General features: G+C 39.3%; 1 protein-coding gene across 7 annotated transcripts in view; it reads left to right on the top strand.

Annotated features, from left to right (window-relative positions):
- The window catches only part of LOC136864547 (serine-rich adhesin for platelets), a 709,539-nt gene that overhangs the window by 457,012 nt on the left and 234,506 nt on the right, over nt 1-18,021 (top strand). For all 7 annotated transcript variants that reach the window (XR_010859329.2, XM_067141675.2, XM_067141673.2 and 4 more), the window contains exon 7: nt 11,461-11,585. Coding sequence is in view for 6 of the 7 variants with exons in the window: in XM_067141675.2 (XP_066997776.2) it covers nt 11,461-11,585 (125 nt within the window). In the remaining variant the exon portion in view is untranslated. The remainder of the gene's footprint in view (nt 1-11,460; nt 11,586-18,021) is intronic.

Below are 18,021 nucleotides of genomic sequence, written 5' to 3'. Positions count from 1 at the left end.
GGTTTCCTCTTTCATTCCTTTGTCCCAATCCAAATTCTCCTACTATATTACCTTCCCTTCCTTTGCCTACCACTGCATTCGAGTCTCCCACGACAATTAGATTCTCATCACATTTTAGATATTGTATAAAATCTTGTATCTCTTCATATATTCTTTCGATTTCATCATCATCTGCTGAACTAGTAGGCATATAGACCTGCACTATTGTGGTGGACATTGGCTTGGTGTCTATCTTGATAAAAATAATCTTTTCACTATGCTGGTCATAGTAGCCTACCTGCTGCCCTATTTTCTTGTTCATTATTAAATCAACTCTGCATTTCCCCTGTTTCATTTTGTGTTGATAATTTTGTAGTCTCCCGACCAAAAATACGTCTCTTCCTGCCAACGTACTTATACCAACAACATCTAGCTTTAGTCTGTCCATTTCCCTTTTCAGATTCTTTGACCTACCACAATGATTCAGACTTCTAACATTCCACGCTCCGAGCAGAAGAATGTCAGTATCCATCTTTCTGATGATTGCTCCCTCTTGTGTAGTGTGGGGGACTATTTTACCTCCAGAATATTTCACCCAGGAGGAAGCCATGATCAGTATGTCATTCATAAAAAGAGAGAGCTCCATGCCCTCAAGTCATTCTTTTTTTTTTTTTTTTTTGCTATTTGCTTTACATCGCATCGACACAGATATGTCTTATGGCGATGATGGGATAGGAAAGGTCTAGGAATGGGAAAGAAGTGGCCGTGGCCTTAATTAAGGTACAGCCGCAGCATTTGCCTGGTGTGAAAATGGGAAACCACGGAAAACCATCTTTAGGGCTGCCGACAGTGGGGCTCGAACCCACTATCTCCCGATTACTGGATACTAGCCGCACTTAAGCGACCACAGCTATCGAGCTCCGTGGTCATTCATTAGTCTGGTCTCTTTATAGATACCCATCCGATGTGTTTGCACCTGCGGCTCGGCTATCTGCTTTATTGGGACATGCAAGCCTCCCCACCGCGGCGAGGCCACGTGGTTCACAGGGGAGGGCTTACCTATTGCAGAATAAAAAGGCTGCTTCGAGGATCTTAGTTTATATGAGAGACCCTGTACAGTCTGTTTGACTAAAATGGGGAAGTATACTGTCAACAATGAGTTCCAGTGTGCTATTAAATCCAGTATACTATTTCAGAGTTACTTGCCATAGGTCTGTAAATGTCCAAACAGGCAGAACACAGGTCTGTATCATCCTTATGTCAATTATTTCTCCAATTTAGCGGTGATGCTTGACCCGTTACATAGTCAAACCCCACAACTACTACCGTAACGGCAGCCCAAAATACGAACTCGCTGTTACACTGCTGCCCCAGTTCATCAGTAACAAGTGGAAGCACAGCTGACACAATACACTCCACACAAAACAACAATAAAACAAGAAAAACTTACCTTAACAAGTGGAGAAGTGTCACAACAACCGTGGGTAATTAAATAAACCACTGTACTAGACATCAGAACACACAAAATGAGTGAAAGAAAGAACACCTTTACTTTAAGAAAAATGAGATAATTTTAATTCATAAAATTAAATTGTAGATCTATAACATCGTCCTCGTAACAAAATAGACTTTAAATAATCTAACGATCTTTAATAAAAAGAAAGATCAAATATCAACTAGTTGTGAGCCGCTCACTTAAAAGGTACAAATAAAATGAACCAATACTACGTTTCTGATAACATGACGATCGTAGAAGAATAACAGGCTAGCGTACTTTGGTCACTTACAATGAACACCTTTCAACCTTTTTCAAATTACTTCGGTGTAATCCGGTGAGTTTCCCCAAGAGTCCGATGCAAAATACATATGTCAACGTAAAATGAAAAAAAAATGTCCCAAGGACAGAATTACCAACCCCAAGAAAGGAGGGAGATTAAATAAATAACAAAGGGTTTAGCCAAAATAACCAAAATTCAACGGTAGTAAGGGCCATAATCATAAAGGCACAAATCACACAGGAAACAACCGTAGAATAATTAACACCAGTACATTGGTATTGTCATGGCAACATAAACAAACTAGGAATGCCACAAACGACCAATCCACATAATACAAAACCCAGGTCGTTACCAAAAGGCACAAGCCGCAAAACCAAAATTAATAAAAGGAAAATTTAACCATGGGAAATGAAAAGCTCAAATGTAACTTCGGACTTCTTGGCGAAAACACACATAGGCCTGAAACCAACACAGGCTTAATCCTTTGAAACCGTAGATAGGATACATTTAACTTCTTACCAAATTAATGATGATAATAATAATAATAATAATAATAATAATAATAATAATTATAATATGATTTTACCAAGGCAGAAATAATTTACTGAAGTTCAGTACATGTACTATGAAACAAACACAATATAACAGTTGAAACCCGAGAATGGTGATAAATAAAACAAACTAAAGAAAATGCCGAGAAACACAGAAGTTGAAACTTGAGAGAATTAACTTGCACCAAAATCCGTAAAAATTTGATTTCCAAAGTCAACAGTCCAGATGTTGAAGGTCACTTCCAAAGTAAATGGTAAGGAACTTACATTTTCCAGCAGACTGATGGGGACGTGTTAGCTCTCGGATACAATACTCATGACGTTTGTTATCAGAAGGATGCAAATAAAATCCAAATTAAGAGGACGATTACAGGAGATTTAAGGGTGCGAAGACCCCCTTTTCAATGGAAATTTAACCCACGTCCATGGTTTGGGCTAAACTCCAGCCCCAGAGAAGACACCAAGTACGCCTTCGTTGCATCTTAGTCCAGCGACCCAACGTTAATGGCGGGCGACAATAGAATAAGACGCCACCAACATGCAACGCGAAGCACGGCTGGGAGGAAAGTCAGCGAGCCTCTGGAGAAACTCGCCCCACACCACACTAAACGATGACGATGGGATATAACTCCGGGGATGGAGAAGATCCAATTACAGTTAACGACATAAGTTGCACAGGAAATAAAATTAAAATAGAGTTGGAATAAAATTCCGAAGCGATACTAATTTCAATGGCAGTTTAGCCAGGCCAAAAAGGTGGTGGACAGGGGCTTAAAAATGTGTCCCCACTGGGACATGCTTCTACTTATGGTTGGCTTTAATTGATGAACGACTCGTAACACAAATTCCTTCTTTTAAAAACACACTACCAATATACAGCAAGATAGCCCAATAGGTTTAGGTGTTAGTATAGGCAAACACAGAAATTGCACTTGCATGCTAATATAGATGTTAATCTCGAGCCTCATTGCTCAAAGTTTCTGTGTTCGAGAGGAGTTCAGTACAGAAGTTAACTATTAGGTAAATATTAATTTGCTACAAGAAAGAAAAAAGCTAGACAGTTTTGTTGTTTTCAGTAACACCACTTTGACCACTGATTTTCTTACCAGTAACGACAAATAGATAGACTTCCCTAACTTTTGAGACACATTGTGACACACTTTGCAGTCCATGGTTCTACTGTAGTACATAGAAAGAAGAACCTCTGATTTCCTCACCAAGATATTCCAGCAGTAAGATATATTTTTCCAAAGTAGAAATATTTTTTTAATAGAATTTGTCTTTGGTTTTATTAATACAGCTTCCTCCATGAGGAGGCTGCCACATGGATAAAGTGTATAGATAACAAAAAATTGTACGCTTTTGAAAATCATTGCTGAAAATAATAGAATGTTGTGGTAGATAAGAACAGAATGTTCTGAAAAAATTTGTGAAGTACAGTATGATGTAAAGTTCACCAAATGCTATACAAATGATTCCAGAGTTGTTTAGTGAACCTTATATTGTAGAAATAGCAATGTCATGAAGTTTTGTCTGTTTGAGTCCAAGAGAATCCCACAGTTGCACAAGAAATTCAGGGATTGTGCCCCGAGCACCAATCAAGTGTCCATTGTCGTAGATGATATCTGTGTGATATTTGCATATATAATAGTTCACAGTTGGCTAGTAAATCGACTTCTTGGCATCCATCTCTTCAAGGTGGCGAAAGTGCAACTTGTATTATAATGTGATGGTTTGCCTGCTGGGTTCATTCCCAGATGTGATAAGCTCATTTGTCCATACCTGGCGGATAGCGATGTCGCCAAGTTATTGTCTCCGCCCGCTTGTTGCAGGAAACCGTTCCGGGACGAGTTAGGTGTGCAACGCCAGCTCTTCTGTCATCGCTTTGTCCTCTCACTCCAGGCCTCCATACGGTGCGAGAAACACCTGGAAAATAAACCCAGATCATTCCAAATCAAGAGGACAGTGGACACTTCTTCTTTCGGGAAGCATCCTGAAGGGCCGGCGTCTCTATTTAAGGTGGACAAGACTAATTCAGAGGGTTAGTTCATTCGGTCATGGGACAGTGATGGCTCAGGCTGTCAGAGAGAGGTGGGGTTGGTGGGGAAGGGTCGGTTGTGCAGTGCAATGAATGCAGTCACTGCCATGAAGAGAGTTTTTCATCCGTAGAACTGAGCCAGCCGTTGTTCCGTTCTGTCTGCCGTCAAGGAGTTGTGCCCAGCTGCTGTAGAGTGAGCATTGTGTCTCAGGTGCAGCATAGGAAAGTTACACTAAGAATCGGCAAGGGACAGTGAACAAAGAGTGTTATATGTGTACGATCAGTGGATGAGGGCCATTGGCTGTACTGATGGAGGTATACCGCATGTAGAATTGTGAGACTCTGTTATGCACAAGCTGTGTACTGTGTGGCCGTGTTAGGTGTACAGCGAGTATAATTGTGGAACTATATTAGAGTTTAAATGGCCATAGTGTAACAGTGTGTAATGTATGCTGTGTAGCTAGCGTGATTGTGTCAGTTTGTAAGTGGTGGAGTGAACAGCCGGAGTGACTGAGGCAATGTGGTTGAAAGAGCGCGAATTGGGTAAGTTGTGATCCTGGTGTTAGTGTGTAAATTTGTGTAAATCCTACTAGTTGTCTCTATTTCCTGAAACCCCCTTCATGTTACTATATTATCTATACTCATTCTTTGCTTGCTAGCTGGTTGAAAGGCTATCATGTTAATACATATGTTGCTCCCATCAGTAGCTCTGTGAAACCATGATCTCGCAGCGAGTTCGCGATCTTGTGTTGTATCGAGTGACGATGGAAATTTCTCATTACCTGCCCATGAGGACAGGCATCCAGGACATGGCAAGGGTTTTGCACTCTCTGTGGCAATTCCAAGAGAGGGTGCTGTCCTGGGTCCTTTCCGTCATGGAGTGAACGGTGCAGACATTTGCAGTTGTCTCGATGGCTTCTCTTCATTACGAACAGGATCTCTTTTGTTCTCAGGCATGTACTGTAAGAACCCACGTTCTTTCTGTTATGTGGTTGCTTCATCCAGATCTGAATTTCTCTGTCTAATAGAATCCCCAGACCTTTCTTACATTGGGAAGATGGTTACTTTTAAACATAACTTGATCATTTGTATCTATGCCTAGATCTTGCGAAGAAGTGGGATATTCTTGCTCCAAGTTCCTAGTTGCATTAATGTAGCTATTATCTATCTGTGTTAATTTATTGCAAACATTGATATGCTGCAGTTTGATTTCCCAAGTAGTGTGAAACAAACCAAGACCTTTTAATGTCCTTTCAGTATACACCATGTTGTAATTTTTCTTTAGTTCCACTCTTTAATATTTTATCTGCATCTATCAGAAAAGTTTGAGGAATGATGTTTAGGGCAATAACATGGAGTGGGAACATAAGAGTAGGTGAAACTGAACTGTTTAAGATTGAAAATTTGTGTTTCTCGTGTTATCAAGTACAACTTGTGGCTCAAGTTCATTAATGAAGTTCACTCCTAAATAACAAATTGCACTCGCACTGCACTGTGATTTAATTTTACGGTCATCATTGATAGTGATTCATTGTCCGACTCGTTGGCTGAACGGTCAGCGTACTGGCCTTCGGTTCAGAGGGTCCCGGGTTCGATTCCCGGCCGGGTCGGGGATTTTAATCGTCTCTGATTAATTCTTCTAGCCCGGGGACTGGGTGTTCGTGTTTGTCCCAACACTTTCCTCTTCATATTCACACAACACACTACACTACCAACCACCACAGAAACACGCAATAGTGCTTACATCCCTTCATATAGGGTTGGCGTCAGGAAGGGCATCCGGCCGTAAAACAGGGCCAAATCCACATGTGCGACACAGTTCGCACCCGCGACCCCACAGGTGTGGGATAAGCGGTAGAAAAAGAAGAAGAAGAAGATTGATAGTGATTCATTCAGTTGGACTTTTTTGGTAGAAATGCAAGCTGATTTTAAGACACTGATGTCCAGACTGATTTCTTTAAATTTTCCTATGATGATCCTGGCTAGTTCTGTGGCATATTGTGTTTCTTACCTCAAATATTACCTTATCATCCATGAAACATGTTCTAGTAAGGCTAGATTGCTTGCCTGCAAGCAGATTACCATAACTACCTGCTAAAAAATCTTAAGATAGTTCACAATATGATTGGTTAAAAGACAAAGTCACCTCCGTACAGGCCATGAAGGCCCGTGGAGGAGTAGAAGGTAAATGCTTCCACCATTGTTAACCGCGGCACGTGATGGGGTAGAGTGGTTAGCTCTACGCCCGGCCGCCTTTGCCCCCAGGAATTAACGTTTTTGGTGTAGGCTGAGCGAACCTCAGGGCCATATGCACCTCCGGAAGTGGAAATCTTGTTTCTTAAATTCTACGATTTCCTGATGGGGATTTTAACCCACGTCGTTCCGGGCGAACCGAGCACGCCTTTACCGCCTCGGCCAGGCAGCTCCTACAATATGATTGGTAGCGGTGTTAAATAATGCCAGAGATAAAGGGGAGCCTTGTAATATAGAACTTAAAAAAAAAAATTTTTATATATTATTATCTTTTGAGACTTGGACTTTCAACAGGCTGTGACATAGTACAGTTCCTCAAGTATATGTAATAGTAGTGCGACATATTTTTTGTGCAGGTCTTATATTTAGAAGCTGATGACATTGTTAGCCACCTTAAAACATCAGTTGTCATAGTTATTATCTGTTAGGTTTAGATAAATTCTCTCTCCCCACCACCTTTAATTTTGAGTTCAGACTTAGTTTTTCTGAATTTGTGAGAGTGTAAGTGTCCTTGAATGATTATGATGTTTTCTTGGTAGAGCATCCTAAGTATAATTTACACGTTTTCAACTACAACTTACATTTTTCTTGAAGAACCAAATAAAGTATGTTTTTCTCATTTATCACATATGATATTGCGCCGTTCCCGCGTCCAGGTCGAGTTGCATGAGATCCAGACTAACTCAAATATAATCACATTTCTCGCTCTTCAAAGTTTATGGGCTATGGGTTCCGCATTAGGGGAAAGATCACCGATTTATGCTAGTGGAAATACCTAACTTACGCAGTGGACGTCTCCTACCCATATTTCTAGTTAGTTTCCACCTTCGGCTTATGAAATTATCAAGTGGTTATCACTTACATCTAGGCATCTATTCTAGAAGTCATTAAAAGAATAGCTAAGTTTTACTATGCGTTATTTATTGAAAATCAAGAAAGGTCTGACGCAAAAAGTTGTCATGAATTTCTCTCTGAAACGGTAAGTACGAAGCATTGAGATATCTTGAAATTATCTTGACATACTAAGTAGGAAATATTAAATTGAAAACAAAATCTCAAATTGGAATAATTAAAATGAAAACATTACACTAAAAGACATTAATTGAAAAACATTGGATTGTAAACTATCTGATTGAAAAGAAACCTTAGGTTGAAAAAGACATTAGATGCATCTAATCGAATGAATGAAAATTATATCGAATCACAATATATACACTGTTGTAGATTGAGAGTCTTTAAATGTTGGACGCAGCTTCCATACTTGGCTACAAATAAATTAGGATCACAACTTTCATTATATAAATTCTTGTGAAATTATTCCGAAAATCCTACTTGCTTTATCTAATATTCATTAATTCCTTGCAATAAAGTAACTTTGCTTGATTCGAACTATTTGTGCTCAAATACACAACCAGATTGACATGAGAAAATGTCTTCAGAAATATTTAAAACAGTTAATATGTATCACAGTTTTCAAACACGTTCTCAAATTTCTTGGTATATCTTCTTATAGAGACAAAGATAAGCCCTTTAAGTCATTATATTCTTTAAAATATTATGATCAAACATCATATCTAGAAATTATGCAAATTGTTCTCTTATTTGAGAGCATTAATTACTTCTAGTGCATATCTTTGTCATAAAATTGTGCTATCAAGTGTATCTGACCATCTCTCAATCTAATAATACCGTAATTGGGTGGTCTAGCTTGTGAGAAGACTCTGCTTACTACCAACAACCCTTAGTTGTGAAGATAAGTCACCAGTGATATAGGACAATGCATTGGAATAAACCTCAAAGCTTCCCTAATATGTGATAAAATTCTTACAATCAGAAGAAACACATGGATGTAGGTTAATTTCATATCATCTTCCTCATCAGGGACTATTTGATGATCTACAATTAAAATATTAACATACGGACATCAAATCAAATCAAAATCTCTTTATTTGCAAATGAGGTGTCTACCTCGGTGGCAAATGGTACACTAAAATACATTATTGTCAAGCACTAAATTTTAAATTAACAGGAGACGAAGAAAATTTTCCTAGAATACAATATTATACAATTTACGCTAATAATTTTTTCTATTAAACACACACATCATCCTTAATAAATTTATATTGTTTACAAAATTCTACTTATAATATCTTACAAACATAGTCAACTCATATACAGTACGGTATGTGAAATTACTTCTAATAATACTATACAACTGGTATAAGATTAAAATTAACACTGAATTTATTTACATATTTATATTTTACTCATTTTGGAACCTAAGTAGCATAACGACCTGCTGCGTCTTAACCAGAGCCCCTTTTGCCACCACTTTTCAGAGTTCCTGAAGGGCCTTCACAGCTACCGTAGCGGTCCCAGGGCCCTCGAAGTCCCCACTGTACTTCACCCCTACAGGCAGTCCCCTACTTGGGCTGTCCAAACTCCTTAGACCAGGGGATGGAATTAATTTAATCACACACTTTTATTATTTACAATATCCTGCACTGGTTGAATGCCCTCTAACATTTAATTTATTATCTCTGTTGTTGTTTATTCTCTTCTTGAATATCTGTACAGATTTTGGAAAAGGATCAAACACTACCCCTGGTAAACTGTTCCACTCCTTCACGCCCTTCCCAATGAAAGAAAATTTACCCCAATCGCTTCTACTAAAATTCCTTCTAATTTTGTACTTGTGGTCAGTTCTACCAATATGATTATTTTCCAACTGAAGCCTCTCACGGATATCTCCCCATGCTTCTTCTCCTGTATAGGCTCTATATAATCCTGTAAGTCTAGTTTTCTCGCTTCTCTTACTTAAAGTTTCCCACCCAAGTTCCGTTAACATTTCTGATACACTACTCTTTCTCCTGAAATCCCCTGTTACAAACCTTGCTGCTTTCCTCTGCACACCATCTAGTTCTATTATTAGATCGTATCCTACACAACATATGGCTTATTCAAGGATCAACGGTCGATTGAAGACAAATTAAATTCATTCATCATCTCAAAAATACGTAACTTGAAATACTATCCTCATTAAAATAAACTATGACCTCACTTACGGTGAACAATAATCACCAACATTAATCATCATAACCTCATAACATTATTCACATATAAAAACATCACTTCACATTATTAATCTCATATAACACTTCACATTATAGTAAACGCATTAATTCATTCCAACTCGACGTATATCTGTCATCTTTGACCGTTTACCTGACTACTCTGTTATAGTCTCAATCTTTTAATAATTCCGTAAAATATTACCATATCCTTCTATTTAGCAAGCATATCCTACATAAATCTTATTTCCACTATTATTTGATGTCATAAATTCTCACATAAGCCTAGTGTTTATCACAACGTCGTATAAAATTCACCGAGAGATAAAAATTTAACCTCCTTTCCTGTTACATTGATAGCATTATGAACGGGTTATCTCACTATCACTGGTTGACATCCTATACATGGATTTGACGTTTAGGTCCGATGAATACCTATCGACCTTTAACCTAACTATGGTATTCGTCTCCATGCTACCATCTCACTGACATTAGTTAGAATAGCACTTTGAAAAATAAATAAATTTCCATTTATAGCATTGACTTAAAGAAACTTATCTTTGCTCTGATTTCCCCGTTGTTATCTCGTGTTCGGGTGGATGGACATGCGGGCACAGCTCACGGCATTTCCCTCATCTGTTTGGGAGCATCTGGGACTGTCTCGGCTGGTTATCAGTCCTCATGGGTTGGAAACGTCATGCCGTGTCGCCGTAACCTAGGTAGCTTCGCCTCCATTTTTTTAATGCATGTTGCTGCTGGTCTCTCGGCCAATCAGAACAAAACAAGACGTTAGTTTGGTTAATGTCGTCATCTTATGGATATGCTTTTCTACCATCTGAATATGGTATAGAAATATTGCTTTTTAAAAAATTGACCTTGGAAATATTCTAAAATTTGCAATGCGTAAAAATGAATATTTCAATTGGAATATGGAAATATATGTGTATATATATTCTTCTCCTCTCTCTCTCCCTGTCGATATTACAGCTATGTAGCCTCTGGGAATTGAATGTATCGGCTAATACGTCGTCTTAGGTAGATATCGTGACGTAGCGATCTGGAAGTCTTTATATTCCAAAAATACAATTTAATTTCACGGAGTGAGATATTCTCGAACGCTAATATTTTCATAAAACAGTCTGTGGATAAAGGTTTCTCTCTATTTTATGACCATTATTTTGTTAAAACTATGTTTTCCTTCCTCTTGAGTACGTCCATAGTGTTCTCCTTCTGCGAATCAAATGTTAAGTTTTTAATAATAACTCTTAACAATCTCCTCACGTCTTTCTTTACCACCGCCTTCTATGCTCCTTTCACGTTGTGTGCTTGACGAAAACATTACTCCTTCGGCACATAGTAGTACTCTGACGCTTTATTATCGACGTTCTGATTACTTGAACTCCATTTTTGTTCCACTTAGATCTTGTTGGGAACAGTGAAATGGCACAGTATGTAACTTCAGGAATATAGATCTTTCCAAGTGAACTAGTGAGTTCTTGTATTTTGAAAGTTGGAACTGAAACTTCATAACGTTTAATCTTGCGTTGCATTTGAAGACATTAATAACAGATATATTTTCATGCATTTTTAGCCCTTTTCAGAATTGTCTGAAGTGGCATTGTTGTTCTTTAGTGAATGAATATGTGATCTCTGAAAGTGTGTCTGCTTTGATTTGCTTTTTAAATTAAAATGTTGGTCTGGAGAAATCTATATAACTTCCATACAGAAGAATAGTATTATACAGTGTTATAAATAACCTGCACTGTTAATCTTGTTTATTTCAATTTTAGGGATGTTTTGGAGAAATCTATGAAGGACACTGCAAAATATCAAGACAACTTCGAAGTGTACATTCAGACTCTTATATCTCAGGCACTGGACTCCAACTTCCTTACTGAGATATTTCAGGAGCAAGGTATGTTTCATTGCCAAAGCAGAAATGTTGTATATTAGTAGATTTTATTTTTGCTAAAAGTATTCTTGCTTCATTTTTTCCGATTTTTTTGTATATCACTTGTCCCACCAAACATGGGAAGCGATGTAAACAAATATGATCATGTTGGTACACTTAGTTACTGTCTGCATATTAGAAAGGACGATGGAGTGTACAGATACCTAGGAATAAGTGTCAGAACAAACACTCATTGGTTATTTGTCCTGTATTTTGGTGTGTTAAGCCGTAAAAATTAAGAAATATGACTTGAATAGTAGCTAAGAACATGTGTCAACGCACCCGCGATGAAGCAAACGGTAGACAATGACAGCAGCCTTGTTGGGAGGGGAGGAACGACCTGTGACATAATGTTTACAACCCAAACTCAACTATGGACATGATTTTAATAATCTTATCATCCTACACTTCCCCTGTCAAGACTGAAGATCTGTCAAGATGACTGCTCAGTGAGTGTTGATACCCGCCCTCCTGATGAATCTGGGAAACAGAAGCTAGCGTTGTGGGGCCTGAGAAAAGATGGATTTAGAAGAATTGGGATTGATGACAGAGTCTGTTTATTTGAAGATATCGGCGTATGAAGGTGTGGAGATCGTCTTTGTCCTTATATGTTTTTGTTTTTGTCCATGTTTCCTGTTTCTGAAGCTCCCTCTTCCCACACATACCCTCCATTATGTTCAACCTATCATATGTTCCTTCACTTATTCCTCTTTCTCTCTCAATGACTATCTACTTAATTTTTTTTCTATTTGCTTTACGTCGCCCCGACACAGATATGTCTTATGGCGACGATGGGATAGGAAAGGCCTAGGAATGGGATGGAAGCGGCCGTGGCCTTAATTGAGGTACAGCCCCAGCATTTGCCTGGGTGTGAAAATGGGAACCACAGAAAACCATCTTCAGGGCTGCCGACAGTGGGGCTCGAAACCCACGATCTCCCGATTACTGGATACTGGCCGCACTTAAGCGACTACAGCTATCAAGCTCGGTCTACTTAAAATTACAATGAATTAACCTTTAATGTCCACCTACTCAATACAATGATAATAATGTTTATAGATGTAATTGCAACATTCTAATTATATTCAGTACTAGTTTCGACGCAAAAATGCGTAAAATTCTCAGCTGTAAAAAGAAATCGGAAAATAGGCAATTTTATAAAACTAATGATAAATATTGAATGGTATGTGATATTAAAACCCTATTAAATCTACATTAAAACAAAATAAAACCTTATTGAACAAGTTGAAGACTTGCGAGTCAAACATATACTGAATGCTGAATAATAGTTCTCAAGTTGATTCATGTCCCTGTGGACATACAGTACTTGCTCAATAAATTTGGTGAGCAATTTACAATAATAAAATAGCTTGTGTCTTAAAACATTTTTACACCTTAATTCAACTACGATTCATAAACTGCAGAGTCATCTTAAAATAATCGTGAATATAAATTGCTGAATAAAATTTGGGTATGGCGGAGTTCTTCTATACCTAAGGCCTATGAGGTGGAAACATATAAATAACTCCTTAAGATGTAAACAGGAACGATGTTTCTCACTTCAGATGTGAAACCTGTGAAAAATAAAAAAACACCAATAGCAATTCGAAGCAGAAAGTTTTAAGACTGTACTCGATAATATAAATATATGCAAGACTCACCCCATAGGCCGTAGACTTATCGTAATGTAAATAACAATGAACAGCTCGAGTCAGGTATGCATATCTGGACGAGACAAGGGAGGGGCGATGGGGGTAGGCAGAAGTAGGGCGTGTGGAGCGGTCGTGTGGAGGGGATCTGGTGGGCGTGGACTACGAAACGAGTAGAGAAAACTTGTGCATAATATGTAAAATTAAACTCTTGTTTGGAATTTGAACATTTTTGAGAAATGCTATAAGGAAATCAAAGAGAACTTTCGGTGTCTCGAATATATCATTTAGATTGAGATTTGCATTGAAATACTAGTCTAGATGGATATAACAGAATTCAGTAGCATCCAGCAAAAGTCCTTTACTTAAAGTCTCTAGTACCTGAATGTTTTGCTCCAAGCTTGTGAAATTATGTTTTAATTCGTGGACATGTTGGCCTACTACAGAGAATCTATTATATCTCACAGCATTAACATGTTCAGCATATCTTTTCTTGAAGTTGCGCCCAGTTTGCCCGAGATAGGTGCACCCACAGTCATTGCACTGAAATCTATATACTCGTGATCTGAGATAAGGATTGGATTTATTTATAGTGGCTGAATTATGTAACACCTCAGTACTCCTATTATCGGTATGAAAGGATATCTTTACTTCATTCTTATTAAATATGTTAGCGACATTATAAATGTTGTCATTAAATGTGAAGGTTGAATAGGAATTATGACTGGGTTTATCTCTGCTTAGCGTGGTTTGCGGACAATGTCTAATCTTACTGATTACACGTTCGATGAAAGGACCTTTATAGCCATTAGCATAAGCTATAGAGCGGATGGTGTTCAACTCCTTGTTCAAGTCAGCTTTAGACATTGGGAACCTAAAAGCGCAATCTACTGGACTAATATATGTAGCTCTCTTTTGGGCTTGTGGGTGTACTGAATCCTGTCTTATGATAATATCAGTCTATGTGGGCTTTCTGTGAATGTTAAACGTAAAGGTTGAAGGTTGTCCATTAATAATTAAATCTAAAAAATTAATTGATCCGTTCTTTTCTGATTCAAATGTGAACTTAATATATGGGTCTATACTATTGAGTTTCTCAAAGGTAGCAGTCGCATCTGTTATCCGCTCATCTAGAACTACGAACGTATGGTCTACATATCTAGACCAGTAATGTATGTTACTAAACATGTTTCCGTTATCTATTACAGAATCCTCCAAAAAATCCAAATAAATTTCAGCTAGAATCCCCGAGGCAGGGGACCCCATTGCTAGCTCATTTTGTTTATAAATTACACTGTCAAAGACAAAGTAATTATTGTTAATTAGCAACTTTAGTATGTCCATAAAATCTTGTATTTCCAATTCGCTTAGGTGACTGAGTTTTTAAATTCTTATTGATGATCGGTAGTAGCTTACTGGCATTTCTGCTTGGAAACATGTTAGCAATATCAAACGAATATATTGTATGATAGGGCTGTAATTTAAAATCCCTCAATTTATTAACCAATTCTATAGTATTCCTGATTGATTTATTAGCCGTGAATCTATAATGTTGTTCAAGCAATTTCCGAATAAACTGTGCCACTTTGTAAAGAGGACTCGATCTATAATTTATTATGGGTCTAATGGGAACTCCGACGTTGTGGATCTTTGGAAGTATATTTAGACAAATACACTGACTGACAGAGCAAATGCAACACCAAGAAGGAGTGGTCAGAACTTTATGCCAATTGCAGGGTAGACTGACGTCACTGAGGTATGCTCATGATGTGAAATGCGCCGCTGTGCTGCACACGTAGCGAACGATAAATGGGACACGGCGTTGGCGAATGGCCCACTTCGTACCGTGATTTCTCAGCCGACAGTCATTGTAGAATGTGTTGTCGTGTGCCACAGGACACGTATATAGCTAAGAATGCCAGGCCGCCGTCAACGGAGGCATTTCCAGCAGACAGACGACTTTACGAGGGGTATGGTGATCGGGCTGAGAAGGGCAGGTTGGTCGCTTCGTCAAATCGCAGCCGATACCCATAGGGATGTGTCCACGGTGCAGCGCCTGTGGCGAAGATGGTTGGCGCAGGGACATGTGGCACGCGCGAGGGGTCCAGGCGCAGCCCGAGTGACGTCAGCACGCGAGGATCGGCGCATCCGCCGCCAAGCGGTGGCAGCCCCGCACGCCACGTCAACCGCCATTCTTCAGCATGTGCAAGACACCCTGGCTGTTCCAATATCGACCAGAACAATTTCCCGTCGATTGGTTGAAGGAGGCCTGCGCTCCCTGCGTCCGCTCAGAAGACTACCATTGACTCCACAGCATAGACGTGCACGCCTGGCATGGTGCCGGGCTAGAGCGACTTGGATGAGGGAATGGCGGAACGTCGTGTTCTCCGATGAGTCACGCTTCTGTTCTGTCAGTGATAGTCACCGCAGATGAGTGTGGCGTCGGCGTGGAGAAAGGTCAAATCCGGCAGTAACTGTGGAGCGCCCTACCGCTAGACAACGCGGCATCATGGTTTGGGGTGCTATTGCGTATGATTCCACGTCACCTGTAGTGTGTATTCAAGGCACGTTAAATGCCCACCGCTACGTGCAGCATGTGCTGCGGCCGGTGGCACTCCCGTACCTTCAGGGGCTGCCCAATGCTCTGTTTCAGCAGGATAATGCCCGCCCACACACTGCTCGCATCTCCCAACAGGCTCTACGAGGTGTACAGATGCTTCCGTGGCCAGCGTACTCTCCAGATCTCTCACCAATCAAACACGTGTGGGATCTCATTGGACGCCGTTTGCAAACTCTGCCCCAGCCTCGTACGGACGACCAACTGTGGCAAATGGTTGACAGAGAATGGAGAACCATCCCTCAGGACACCATCCGCACTGTTATTGACTCTGTACCTCGACGTGTTTCTGCGTGCATCGCCGCTCGCGGTGGTCCTACATCCTACTGAGTCGATGCCGTGCGCATTGTGTAACCTGCACATCGGTTTGAAATAAACATCAATTATTCATCCGTGCCGTCTCTGTTTTTTCCCCAACTTTCATCCCTTTCGAACCACTCCTCCTTGGTGTTGCATTGTCACTGTCAGTCAGTGTATTTTGGGAAGCTTGTTGAGTCAATGCCACATTGGCCCCGACAAGTGTTCAAGACAGTGGATACTGGAAAGAGGCATGCAGTCATATCTAAAACAGTCATTTTCAAGACTAACATAATTTAAAGCACAATGCCAAATTTGTCAATTCTTTCAAGAATAAAATTTACTGTATCCACCTATTCAATACAATTCGCAGTTTATAGTGATTAAATTCTACATGAATTACATACACTTTTCGGGTACATGTTTTGCCCTTTCTGGGCATCTTCAGCCTACTGACAATCTTAAGGTCAAGTCCAAGGCCTTGTTAGAGTAGAACATATGAACTTGATATAATACAAAATGTTTTTATTCTAAAAAAAAGTTGTAAAAATGTTTTTCTTGAGATGCTGTGTACATGGGTTTAAAATGCATATGTTAAATAAAACCAAAATTTATGACATGAATACAATCATTATTATCTCACATTTAACTAAAATTGTCCAAAGTGAAAATTGGATCTTCATCAAATTATTGGATGAATCATTAGGTTAATGAAGTTTATAAAAAACAAGGAGTGGAATGATAGAAATGGATACATGGGAAGATCACTTTAGGAATATACTAGATATTGATGAGGACGTCAATACTTGAGGCTGCGATAACAGGATCATAACAACTGACCTGTTCACAAAGGAAAAGGTGTACGAAGCTATTATGTCACTTAAAAATAAGAAGGCCATAGGACCCGATGGCATATACATTGAACACATAAAGACTCATCAGAAACACTATTACTGGTGATTTCAAACCTAATGAACCTCTGTCTACAAGTATGCAACATCCCAACATCTTGGATAACCTCGACTATGAAAATGTTGTACAAGGGAAAAGGCGACCAGTCAGACCCGAACTCATATAGAGGAATAGCTATAGAAAAATGCATGCTGAAAATAATGACAAAGCTTCTCACAAAAAGAGTTGCAGACGCAGTAGAACACAAACTCCCAGAGGAACAGTTTGGATTCCGTAAAGGAAGGAGCACCCTCCATGCCATTAACAACCTCATCAATGACATTGAAGAAGCCCTCAGACATCCGAGAGGCAAATTCCATGCAGTATTTGTTGATTATGCAAAAGCTTTCGACACGTTAAGCAGACTACTAATAATCACGAAGCTGGAAGCAATAATGGGGAAAGACAAGCTCGCGACTCTGATAAGTAACATACTGACGACAAATTACATACAAACTGATGACCAAGTCGCGACTTCGAAATTGATCATGCAGACCAACGGAGTACTCCAAGGAGACCCACTAAGCCCCTTGCTGTTTAACATTGCGACGTACGATGTGGTAAAGGTTACTCAGCAAGGAATAGAGGATTTGAAAATATACTTATATGCAGACGATATGGTCATTGGATCAAGTTCCCTACATGATGTGCAAAAAGCTGTAGACAATCTAGACAGGTGGGCAAAAGATAACAAGATGAAAATTAACACAGAGAAAACAGTGAAAATGACATTTTAGAAAGGTGGCTGAGAGGCCGCAAGTGACAGGATATACCAAGGATCTACAGTCCTCAAGACTGTCAATACATTTAAGTATCTAGGACTGACCATGCAAACAACAGCAACAACCTATAGGATTCACATAAAGTCTAGAGCAACGGCGGCCAC

Source organism: Anabrus simplex, chromosome 2 (assembly GCF_040414725.1).
Source record: "Anabrus simplex isolate iqAnaSimp1 chromosome 2, ASM4041472v1, whole genome shotgun sequence".
Classification (NCBI taxonomy): domain Eukaryota; kingdom Metazoa; phylum Arthropoda; class Insecta; order Orthoptera; family Tettigoniidae; genus Anabrus; species Anabrus simplex.
The sequence above is the reverse complement of the archived record's forward strand: the minus strand, read 5'-3'. Positions and strand labels throughout refer to the sequence as shown.